General features: G+C 37.5%; 1 protein-coding gene across 2 annotated transcripts in view; it reads right to left on the reverse strand.

The window, feature by feature from the left end:
* The window catches only part of TMEM131L (transmembrane 131 like), a 163,258-nt gene that overhangs the window by 26,563 nt on the left and 124,323 nt on the right, over window positions 1-12,372 (reverse strand). For both annotated transcript variants that reach the window (XM_004471448.4, XM_058280406.2), the window contains exons 21-26: window positions 12,088-12,230; window positions 9,540-9,726; window positions 9,156-9,341; window positions 7,699-7,848; window positions 6,754-7,373; window positions 477-628 (exon numbers count right to left, since the gene is read on the reverse strand). In XM_004471448.4, coding sequence (XP_004471505.2) covers window positions 477-628; window positions 6,754-7,373; window positions 7,699-7,848; window positions 9,156-9,341; window positions 9,540-9,726; window positions 12,088-12,230 — 1,438 coding nt within the window. The remainder of the gene's footprint in view (window positions 1-476; window positions 629-6,753; window positions 7,374-7,698; window positions 7,849-9,155; window positions 9,342-9,539; window positions 9,727-12,087; window positions 12,231-12,372) is intronic.

Raw genomic sequence — 12,372 nt, forward strand, 5'->3', positions numbered from 1 at the left:
AGCTGGGAAACCTGGATTCTGCTCTTTTCTGGCATTCTGTTAGAAGTCCTCTACTTCCCTGCTAGACACACACATCCCTCTCCTGTGGATACTGCATTATTCCCCCAAGTTGGCAAGACTATGACCTAAAAAAAAATGGAGGTCAGGTGCCAAATGGGGAGGTGATCTATAATCTGGCTCTATACCACCATCTTCACACAGCAGCTGACCCTGAGCTTACAAACAGCTTTTCTTGAGAGTAAAAGGTATTCGGTTTCACTAAAAATTATTTTAGGATATCCTATAGAATTAGGAGATGAGTAAATCTTTTTCTGATTAATCATATTAAAATCACCCATTATCAATATAGATTTAAATGAATGGTAACTACCCCGTGAAAGAAAGAAAATATACAAGTACATATATTTATTCAGTCCTGTGAGACCTAAAATGGGATTTGTTCTTTGTAACAAGCAAGAAAGAAAATGAATACAGACCTCGACAGCAGCTATGTCCTGTTTCTCAGAATATGTGTCTTCTTTAGATGCTCTGTGAATCTTCTTCTCAGAGGAAGATTTTGTGTCAACTTGCTTTTTCAAAGTTTCACTACTGTCTACTTCATTCTTGACAGGCACTTGCTGGTTATTCCCTTGAATAAATAAAAATGATTCAATTTCTACCTAATTATTTCCATTCGTATTCCCCACATGTAAATCTCTTTCACACACCAAACAAGGAACACTTTGTTTTAGTAACATTTAGACCTGAGGATTGTTTATGACATCCCCAATACTTTAGAAATTTATTTTTATTATAGATCGATCAACATGCACTTAATTAAAAGTTGTACAAACAAGCTTTAAAAAGGTCAAGGAAAAGTCTGGGGGAGAGGAGTAGGGACTTGGGTTTTGGTCTTGACTCAGTTGTGAATTAAAGTTCGTCTCAACCTGCCTGAGTGGGTGTCGTCTGTGTATAAAATGGAGATACCACCACCTTCCCTGCCTGCCCTAGACTGTGATCACCAGAATGTAAAGTGTCACTGCCCAATGGCACTGAACCGTTTCAGGGAAGGGGCTTCTACTGGAAATACCCACCCTACCCCACAGTGAACAATGCCTGTAAGCTGAAAAATGCCTGGTAGACGACTCACACCACACGGGTTGATACTGGTAGGGGACCCTCCTCTGAAAACATGTTTTTTCCACTTTCTCTCAAGTGATTGCATTCATAAGTACATTTCTTCTTCTCTCGCTTACCTCACAATAGTGGCTTGATTAAATTAACCTCAAACCTACAATAATTAGCCTCAGGGTTTTAATTTAAAACAGAAAGTATTTCAATACCCTTTTCCTTTTAACTGAGAATCTCTAACAATACCCTTGAAATCTGAGACAGCGTCAATGGCCAAAGTGCAAAAATATTTCTCAGCAAAGAAGGCTGCAGACTCTGGTGGGATGCTTGACCTGGCATCTAGAGAACTAAACTTGAGGCTCTGATACAGCCCTACTACGAGACTTGGGGCAAGGCTGATCTCACAAAAGGAAAGGAGCTGGAAGGTCCCCTCTGCTTCTAACATTCTGAGCTACAAATTAAACTCACTTTAAGCAAGATACATACATTTTTAAAATAACTCTTATAAGCCAAACATACTTTTAGTCTGCTAACAGAAAATCTTATAAATGGTATTTGACTATAAAAATGCTGGACAAGGAAAAGGCACACACCTTGTAATTTAATGCAGGTTTTATGGTTTTAGCAAAACCATGGCATATTAGGTCTTATACTTTCAGGAAAAGGCTCTATCTCAAAATTAATTTCAGATTATGTTCTCCAAATGTCAGAACAAGGTGAACACAGAAAAATTAATCTTTTGGCTAGGATCATTTGCATAAAATCCAACAACCTGGGACGTTTCAGTGCCTTTGGCAGTGATGGGGCAGACCTGAAGATGGAATGGCCAGTCTCAACCAGAGGCAAATCTGATGACTATCAAATGATTCCTTTAACCACAAGAATAACTTGAGCAGTAGGGTTTGTAAAGAATCTCAATCAGAGGCAACTAAGGAATCCCTCCGGAACTTCTGTCCTTACAGGACAGTCAACCACCTGCCTGGATTGGTTTACAGATGTACCTACCTAGAGGACAGCTGGGATTCAGCTTTCAAATCCCCTTCAAAGTTAGACATATCTGCACTAAATTCCCAACAGCAACCCTGTAGAATCATTAGGACTTCCTCCTTTACATGCTGTCAAAATTAAAAGTCATTCTTTTGCAGAAATTACTTTTGAAATTTAATTCCTTACGTAATACAGAATGGCTACTAGACATCCACAAACAAAAATATCCAACACTACGAACAGGTAAATTAAATAACCAGGAGCAATGGAGACAGGGTATGTAACATAAAAAGAAATCATAAATATTATTTCAAATTCTGGAATACATAAGTATGAAACAGATACAGATATTCTCCTCAAAACTTGTGCCATTACTTTTCTAGAGTCCTAATTCATGAGAAAATGGATTTCCTTAGGCCTTCTTCATGCTAAGAATACAGTGAAAGTATTAGTTACCAAACATCTTAGGAAGGATCCAAATTTAATGCCCATTACTAAACTACCTCCCAAAAAGTAGTAAAACACAGGCTCTTAGAAAATTAGTAAAGCACTCTATAGGGCCAAGAATAGAACAAATAATAAAAATAAACATTAATAACAAGACTTTCACAGATTCTTTGAGAAACTCTAACATGAAAATAAGAATTTGGGAATATTGTGCATACATAGCTCATTTAAAAATGGTCCCAAGTCACGTCATCCCATTAAGCATGTCTACTTACAGTATTACGCAACTTTACTGCCTTTACCTCACAGAGTAAGTGTTCAAGCCATAGGTAAATATCAAAAAGAAATAAATGGAGGGAAGCGGACTTGGGTCAACGGATAGAGCATCTGCCTACCACATGGGAGGTCTGCAGTTCAAACCCCGGGCCTCCTTGACCCGTGTGGAGCTGGCCCATGCACAGCGCTGATGCACGCAAGGAGTGCCCTGCCACGCAGGGGTGTCCCCCGCGTATGGGAGCCCCATGCACAAGGAGTGCGCCCCATAAAGGAGAGCCATCCAGCACGAAAGAAAGTCCAGTCTGCCCAGGAATGGTGCCGCACACACGGAGAGCTGACACAACAAGATGACGCAACAAAAAGAAACACAGATTCCCAGGCCGCTGACAAGAATAGAAGAGGACACAGAAGAACACACAGTGAATGGACACAGAGAGCAGACTGGGGGGGTGTGGGGAAGGAAGGGGAGAAAAATAAATAAATAAATCTTTAAAAAAAAAAAGGAAGAACAAGGAGAAAGTGAACATGCCAAAACCCTTACAATTTTCTTTATCAAATCTAATAATATGGTATATTTTGAATAATCTGATCTATCTTTATTTAAAGTTATTGTATCCATAAGTAAATATAACATTTATTTCAGCAATTTATCTAATTCAATGAACACTCACCTACTGTTAATTTTGAGGCTCAGTATTATTAAATGAAAAAGTCAATTATCCTTTACATAATTATAAACAGAAAGTAATGAAATAATTTAACTACTTCTCTTCAGTAGTGCCAAGACCAGCAGTCTGTCCACTTTAGCCATATTCTGAAATCTGTATTATTTTGAGTATACAAGTTTAAACAATAGTAATAAATATTTGAAAAGAGATATATTTCCAAAGATCAGTTTCATTACACATACAGCTGATTAAGAGATCCTGGAACATGGAGCAAATGTTTGAAAAATTTAGTTGTTTCATAGTTGTTTGGCAGTCTGAAGCCAAAAAAAGTGTGGGAAAATAGAGCACTGAAGAATCTGTCAATAGACTTCATTTCTATCGGGAATTTAAATTTATGATTCACTACAGGCCCCTTGGAAGGAGACAGGGAAAAGGGCAGGAAAGGGATGAGGCACATTTTCCATTATTCAGAAAATATTATGCATTTCTCGACGACACCGACAATCTGCATGTGAGTCAGGGGCATTAAGGCACCCTGAAACATTTTCTTCTCACTCATAAGTTATGCCCAGAAAAAAATAATGCCCCAGAATAGAAGGCACAATTCCTCGGGTGCCTGGAGGACAGCTTAGAAAATTCAGTTAAGCTACTCTTAGGAGACAGAGCCCCCCATTCCCAAAGGCAATCTTATCACTGGACTTGTTTCTACAGAATGTTTGTATGCTTTGGGAGAAGCAGCTAACGCGTAGCCAACACACCAACAGGAAGCTCCTGATTCTGCTGGGCCACTCGGGAAACAAGGTGCCCAGAGCTGAGAATCGCCAACCATGAGGTGGGCAAAGTTCAGCTCACAGAGGCCAAAGCTGTTTTCCTCAGATTCTAGAAAGGACCTTTAGAAGTAAACAGCATGCTTTTCATAAGTAAAATACTTTTAAAATAGAAAAGGACTAATGCTCAAAGGTGGAAGTGAAAACTCAGAGGATCCTTACATAAACTGTTTTCTCCCTCTTAAGCAGTCTTTACATATTATGGCTTCCCTGCCGATAATGCCCTTTCACCATCTGCCAATTTACTGTTATGTCTTCCTCCCAAGTTTGACAAAAGAATCCCAATCCCTTAATATTACTAAAAAACTCCTGAGTCCTACCTTCAAACTACATTTATCTTGCTACTTAGATTTCTTGCTAGATTTCTCAGTCCTTATGTTTGTTCCTCCCAAATTTCTTACTTTAAAAAGGTCTTAATACTTGAAAATTTTTAAATTAAAAATCAATAGCAGGCACTAAAAAAAACCTCTGAATATCTTCATTACTTTCCTAGAACAGTAATGTGAACACAAAACAGTTACGACAATGAATGGAGTGCTGTGAGAGCAATCTCCTGCCAACACACTAATTCTGTGGAGAAATACAGACTCTGGATTAGCATCTTTGAATTTGCTGGTCTGGACTTGGTAGAAAGCCAAAGTTCCTTCATCAATTCTTATTTGATGTGATCCATTAATAATCCTGATACCACTTAACTTGCTGTTGATCCAAAAGTAGTGGAAGCAAAAAAACAACAAAACAAAGCAAACAAAAACAAAGGAACATTCTTGTGGATAGAGATTTACTTCCATTTAAATCAATATAAGCACACTAGAGCAATCTGCAGAGGAAGGAAAGATTCTGGGTAGGTTTACTTTTCCACAACAGAGACAAACCCTATGGTTCTGGACTCCCTTGTTGAACTGACTCACACTGCTGAAGTGTTTATCACACGGTAACCTTGACTCAACTATTGGCATTAAACCTCGTGTGTGACAGGAGGATCTTGAAGCACAAATCCCAACTGCCCAGCCCACTCGGGCACTCCTGCCCTGATCCATGCCACTGGAGCCCAAACACGTCGCAGTGCTGTGATGCTGTGGCCGGAAGGTCCCTCCACCCACCTGTAAGGGCACAGTAAAGGCATTTTGCAGGCACGTTTATTTGGGCACCTGGCGGACACAATGGGCCTCAAGAAATGCACTTCTAGAAGGAAGACCCCACCAACAGCTGTTATTTTCAGTTTGCGTTAAGTCATCCTACTGCAAATACTGCACTCAGGCGTAAAGACTCACAAAGCAAGGAAAAAGCCCAGGAGGACTTGTGCCCAAAATTCACCCTTCCACAAGCATTCCCTCATCTGGGCCCTAGAGAGTGTCTGGAGAAGAAAAAGAAGAGGCATCCCCACCACCTCACTGTGAAGTATCTGCAGACAAGGTATGCTGTGACTTTATTTAAAGACCTGATGAGAGGGCATTCTCTCAGAGGCACACTCACATGCCAGGTGGAGACGACACGTGTACACTGTCCACGGGAAGCATGCATGCTGCTGCCAGGCTGGCTGTGCCAGGAATGTGTGTGCAGCACCCAAACCGTGTTCCACTTAGAGGATGTCAATGCGGACGCCTTTCTTTTAAATTAAAAATGTCCTTATAGGGAACCTTTAAAATTCAGTCTGGGTTTTTACTAAACGCATAAAACTCATCAGGATGACTCCATCCATAACATTTCCGTACTCTCTCAACAATATCAAGGAAGGAAAAACATGAAGTTATTTTATATTTAGATGTTTTAAGCATGATCAAAGCAACTGATTTTTTCCAGATTAAAAAGAAGAAAAAAATCTGGCTTTAACTGGTACAAAAATGTGCATATTAAAAATGGTCAAGATGGACAGAAAAAATAAGCCAGAGGCCAAAAGGATCAGTTTAAGATTAATGAAAATGTTATGTATAGTCATCCCAGTGTAGTTTTCCTTGCATTTTCATTAACTGTGTTTGCTACAAAGAGAACATCTGTTTCCTTTAAACCAAGGGACAAAATTAGCAGAACCAGGGCTAGGGAACACGAGGTGGGAGTATCTGTTAAAGCTGGTGAAGCTTTGTTCAGCCAGGGACATTTCGTGGGCTAGTTTTTGCACATAGTCTGAAAAGCCGAGCTAAGGAATAATTAGGAAAAAGTATCCATACCTGCCCAACAATAAGATATTCACACCCCTCTACACTTATGTACTTAATTAAGCTTCTTAGCCAGGACATTCTAAAAACTTGGTGTCTTTCTGTAAGCGTTTCATTTTATGACTCATCTTAATATTTATACCTTTGGTAAAACTCTCTGCATGAACTAAAAAATTCAGCAACCACAATTAAAACTAAAGCCACAGGTGAGAACAAAGTTCATTAAAAACAGGCTTAGAACAAACAGGAAAGAAGAGTCATCAAAGAGGATGAAACGTTTACCATTATTCTTCCTGGAAATTTCTGGCAAGTCTGACTGGTACTGAGGTGAATTTCTCGACAAATGATTTTCAGGTAGTTTCTTAGAGGACTTCAAAGTGTCCCGCTCCTTGAGCTCAGCTATATTGTCTGAAGTTTTAATGTCAGTTTCCTTAGGAAACATACATGTCTGTAGTCCCTCCTTCATATCACATTCTGAAGAAGGATTATTAACAACAATTGTATTTTTCAGTGTGTTTTCTTCTTTATTCAGTAAGTTTTTGTGAAGGGCTAAATTTTTTTGCAGGTTGACATTTATGCCACTTGCGTATTTGAGGTTTATCCAGTTCTCACCCATAATATCAGTGCAAACGTCCCCTTTAGGAGCATTCAGAGAGCTGCCCAGCGTTGAAGTCTGTTTTTCCTCAGTAATAGTGTTGGCACTGCTGGCAACGGACGTGCTGCTTTTGTGTTTACTGTAATACACCGAGCACTTATGCTTCTTCTGAGAATGGCCATAGGTTGCTGGGCTCCTCTTTGCAGCATTCTGGATCCTGCTTTGGGAAGTGTTTACTGGAAGGCAGCTTTTCCCCCTGCTTTTATCAGGGGAGCCGAAGGCTTCGAGAAAGTTCTTGCAATTGCTTCTAAATTTAAGAAGAAAAAAAATTTAACATAAGGGCAAACCAAATAAAACTACTTATTTGTTTCTAGGTCCATGAGAAGGAGATAGCAATTGGCATTGTGTACATTAAGGCATTTCACCTCTCATCTTCTAATGCTTCGTGTGATTTCTGCCAGTGGGGACACCAACAGACTAAGTCTCTACAGGCAAACTGTATTATAACAAAAGCAATACTGTAGCTGGTCACACGATGACTTTAAAAAAATTGGTGAAAATTTGAAGTCGAAATTTATATTACCTTAAAATAAAATCAGAAAAGAATACACCAGCACTACAGGAATTCTTACTTGTGAGAATGGGGGCTGATTACATCCATCGGACTGTCGTTTTGCTGGGAGGAGGAGCTGGAATTTTGCCTCTGTCTTGTTTTCATGAACTCCATGAGAATGTATTGTGCTTGTTGGAAGGCTATTAAAATCACACCCAACAGGGACAAACTGAGGAAGAAAGCAGCAAGGTTCATTACTGCATGGCTCTGAATGCCATTTAAAAAGCTAACTTCATTCCAGGGGAGTGGTAACTGACTGATGAGAACCATCTAAAAATAGGGCATTAAAATTCTATAGGATGGAGTTTTATAGACAGGGAATAGGGAGCTCAGGTTTAAAACGTCTGGCGGTCCTATGTGGAACAATGGAAATGTTTTGGTAATAGATGGTGGTGATGAAAGCACAACCTTGTGAACATAATTAACTGAAATATATATTTGAATGTGGTTAAATGGATAACTTTCAGTTGTATATATGCTAACAGAATTTTAAAAAAGTGTATAATTCGTGGATCTTCACTACAGTGATCTCCAAGTGACTGAAACCATGGACTACAATTAATACAATTATAAAAATGTGCGTTTATCAATTGTAACAAAAGTACCACAGCAATGCAAGGTGTTAATAATAGGCTGGTAAATGGGGATCCTGTATTTTATGCATGCTTGGTTCTGTAAACCCATAACATTTTTACCAAACAAACAAAAAAATCCATCAGATGAAAGACACTATAATTTTTGACATTTCTTAAAGATTAAAAAACTAAGTTTTAAAAAATGTATATATTTACAAGTTTTACATTCCAATTCAATTTATACATTTTGATGAATTTTTAAAATTAGAGCAGTTATAGGTTTACAGAAAAATCATTCATAAAATACAAAGTTCCTATATATCACTATAATAGTTAGACCTTGCATTAGTGTCATACATTTGTTAAAACCGATAAAAGAACATTTTTATAATTTTACTATTAACCATATAGTCCATGGTTTACATAAGGGCTCCAGTTTGTGTTATATAGTCCTACTGGTTTTTCTTCTTAAATTTTTTTTCTAGTACCATATATATAACCTAAAATTAATGCTTCTAACCACATTCAAATATAAAAGTGTTATTCCTTACATTCACAATGCTGTGCTACCATTACCACCGCCAATAGCAAAACATTCTCATCATTTTAAACAGAAACTCTGTAAATTTAAGCATTAACTCCCCATTCCCTAACCCCACCCCAGGCCCTGGCAATATTCTGATTTATGACTCCATGAGTTTACTTATTCTATCTTATTCTAGTTTGCTCCATCAGTGAGATCATACAATATTTGTCTTTCTGTATCTGGCTTATTTCACTCAACCCCATGTCTTCAAGGTGTATACACGTTGTCTCAAGCATCAGGATTTCACCCTGTTACATTTTCATGCTGACTTCTTTACTCAGTGAGAGAACAACAGTGGAGAAGGTGGCAGCTTACCTAACAAAGAAAACGGTGAGCCTCCAAAATGACTCCTCCCAGCTGGGTCCTGGGACCATGTCGGCACACAAGGGCAGCAGGTGGTGAGGGAGGGTCACATTGAGAGTGAAGTGAAACTCTTGGTCTGCTGCGGTTACAAGAGTCAGCTCACGGATGACCCAGGAAGAGGTGAAGTCTGGAGTAAACCTGACAACACAGGATTCATCTGCATGTACTTTAATTGTCTTAATTTTAGGCACACCACAAAATAATCATAAAGACAGCAACATTTCTTACTTCTTCAAAATAAAGACCTACACGTAAAGAACTTAAAACCTCTCACCAATGGAAAAAATTTATTCCCCACATTGCGAAAATGAAATAAAGTTGAAACCCAAAGCTTACACAATACTGATATCCCGGGATGTGTTTGGATCCAGGGAAAACTGATGACAATCCAGCACTTCAAATCCATAACCTTGGCAATTATACCCATTAATTTTCAGAGATGACACAGTTATAGGAAGAGGTCCGATATTCTCAACTTTAAAGTTCTTTGTAATAGATAAAATTTGCTTGCTGTCTTTCAGTTCTAGTGAGGACCAAAAGTAATATTTAGTTTATACGAACTACAGAATTTATTTAATATCTCCATTTACTGAATCAACAAACCATGATCTATATTATTAAAATGTGAAAAAAAATCAATATGAGGGTTAAGAATGACTTTTATTTAATTTGTAGAACAATTATAGATTCTGTTATACAACCATAATACAATAAAAATACTTCAATAGTTTAGGTCTTTCTTAAGTTAAACGCTCCATCTAGGTATCGAAAGTAATCAAAACCCTTCTTTGGTCTTTTACTTATTAAAGTCTAAGGTTAAAAGTTTATTCTTTGGGGGTTTGAGAGGGGGGAGCTGAGGCAGAATGTATGTAGAAGTTTAATAAGGTCGACTGTAAATGTGTGGAAATGGATAGAGTTCATGTAAACACATTATAGTGAGTATGACTAACAATGTAAGTGTAAACGTGGCTGGCTATTCTAAGGAAAGATATATGGCCATATCAAATATTAGAGGAGAATGATATATACAACCGACTCTCAAATGATTAGGTGATAGATGACAGATAGAGCAGATAGATACAGATAAATACATAGGATAGCTAGATATAATTAGATCGAATAATATACCAAATGTAGCAAAATGCTAATAGTTGATAAATATGGTTATATACATGGGGGTACATTGGAATTCTATGTGTTGTTTTTGTATTATTTTTGCAATTTTTCTGTAAGTTTGAAATTTTTTCAATATAAAACATTGTTTTAATTGATAACACCATATTTTGATGTGAATATAGAGAATTCAGATGCTCATGTATTGCTAGTGTGAAATGAAATGGGATATCTATTTTGAAAATTCTTTTTAAACCTAAAAATGGACTTATCATATGATCCAGCAAGTGCACAAACAGATATATATTCCAGAGAAATGAAAACTTCTTTTCACCTACAAACTTGTACACTAAATGTTCAGAGCTGTTCTATTTCTAATAGTCAAAATCTGGAAACCACCCAAATGTCCTTCAACAGACAAATGGTTAAACAAAATGTGGAACATCCATATCTTGGGAGGTCTACTCAGAAATAAAATGAACAAGCTATTAAAACAAAAAAAAGTTTATTCTTCTCAGAAGCCAAATAGTTTGGGTGTACCCGCAGCCACCATGTCCTCCATGCCACCGCTGGCTCCCTCACAAATGTGGCCTTCACTCACATTAACCAGAGACCAACTAAGAGTGCATGTTTGTACTTCTGTATAAATTTATCACAGCTACTACGAACAGTTCAAAACACTCATTACATTCAGAGGAAAAAAATAAGCCCTTGCAAATAAATGAAAGCACATTTTATATTGGGGATTAAAAAAAAGAGATACAATTTTAAAATATTTCTACAAATTCTATAATCCACAATCTACTTCATATAAGGACAAATATTTTATTTTATACTAGTTTTTATATTACTCCTAAATTCTCTCTTTCTAGGTCAACTTCAAATTGTACAAATAAAAAAATACTCTGATGAGTAATTCTGAATGAAAAATGGCTAATAAATCTTTTCAAACTGTGCTCATTTAGCTTAGTTTTTCTTTTTAAAAAATCATTCCAACTAGCCATTTAAAAGTTAGTGCTACAATTAACCCAACAGTTTCACCTACCGGCTTGCTCTGCAGAAAACATACTGTTATATTAAAACGCTCTCAGTATTTTCATTAAGTTAAAAGTACTAATAGGAAAATAAGACAAAATTTACCAAAAACATTTTATATTTATGTTCGCGTTCTTCAAACTAATTTACATAATCTGAAGACATTTAATTTACCTGTATGCATTTTGGAGATTTCTAGGGGAACATTTAAATAAATTTCTAAATCTGCACTGTCTGATACAGTAGCCACTGACATATGGCTATTCAAATTAGTTAATTAAAATTAAATTAATTCTAAAATTTGCTTTCTCAGTAACACTAATTACATTCCAAGTACTCATTAGCCCCATGTGGTCAGTGGCTACTATACTTGATGACATAGGTGGGCAACTTTTTCTCCATCACAAAAATGTCTACTGGTCAGCACATTTGGTTCTATCATTGCGGGGTGGTTGTCTACGTCTAGTAATTGATAACCAAGTTAACAGTCTCATACTATTAATCTAACATATATGACACTTCACTAGATATTTAGTGGCTATACTCCTTTTCCTTCCTCTAGATCTATTTGTAAGTTGGTTTAAATATCTAAGGATACTGCTCTGATCAAGGGGCACCAGTGTTTCCATATTCAAATGACTGCCTAATCTAAGAGCTACACCAATAGAATAGAACCCTTTTGCCCTTGGCGGAAGCTCCAAGGCTTCCCTGCAGAGCGCCAAGCGTAAGGACTCACGTCGATGGCACTCCATCAGCGTGGACTCGGGCACCTTAAATCGCAGTGAACCTCCAGCGCCAGGAAGTCGTCCACCCACTTTCAGTAACTCTCTTGCTCCAAATCCTTCCACGCCAATCATGTCAATAACAGTCAAGTTATTCCTACAGGGGAAGGACACATAAATAGAAAGGCTTCACAAGAGAGTCACAAAATATCATCAATAGTCCTAGTTAGCAAAGACCTTTTTAAAGTTTAAAAAAAAATCAATTTAAAGAGCGTGGCATAGGGAAGTGAATATGGCTC

Source organism: Dasypus novemcinctus, chromosome 1, assembly GCF_030445035.2.
Source record: "Dasypus novemcinctus isolate mDasNov1 chromosome 1, mDasNov1.1.hap2, whole genome shotgun sequence".
NCBI classification, from domain to species: domain Eukaryota; kingdom Metazoa; phylum Chordata; class Mammalia; order Cingulata; family Dasypodidae; genus Dasypus; species Dasypus novemcinctus.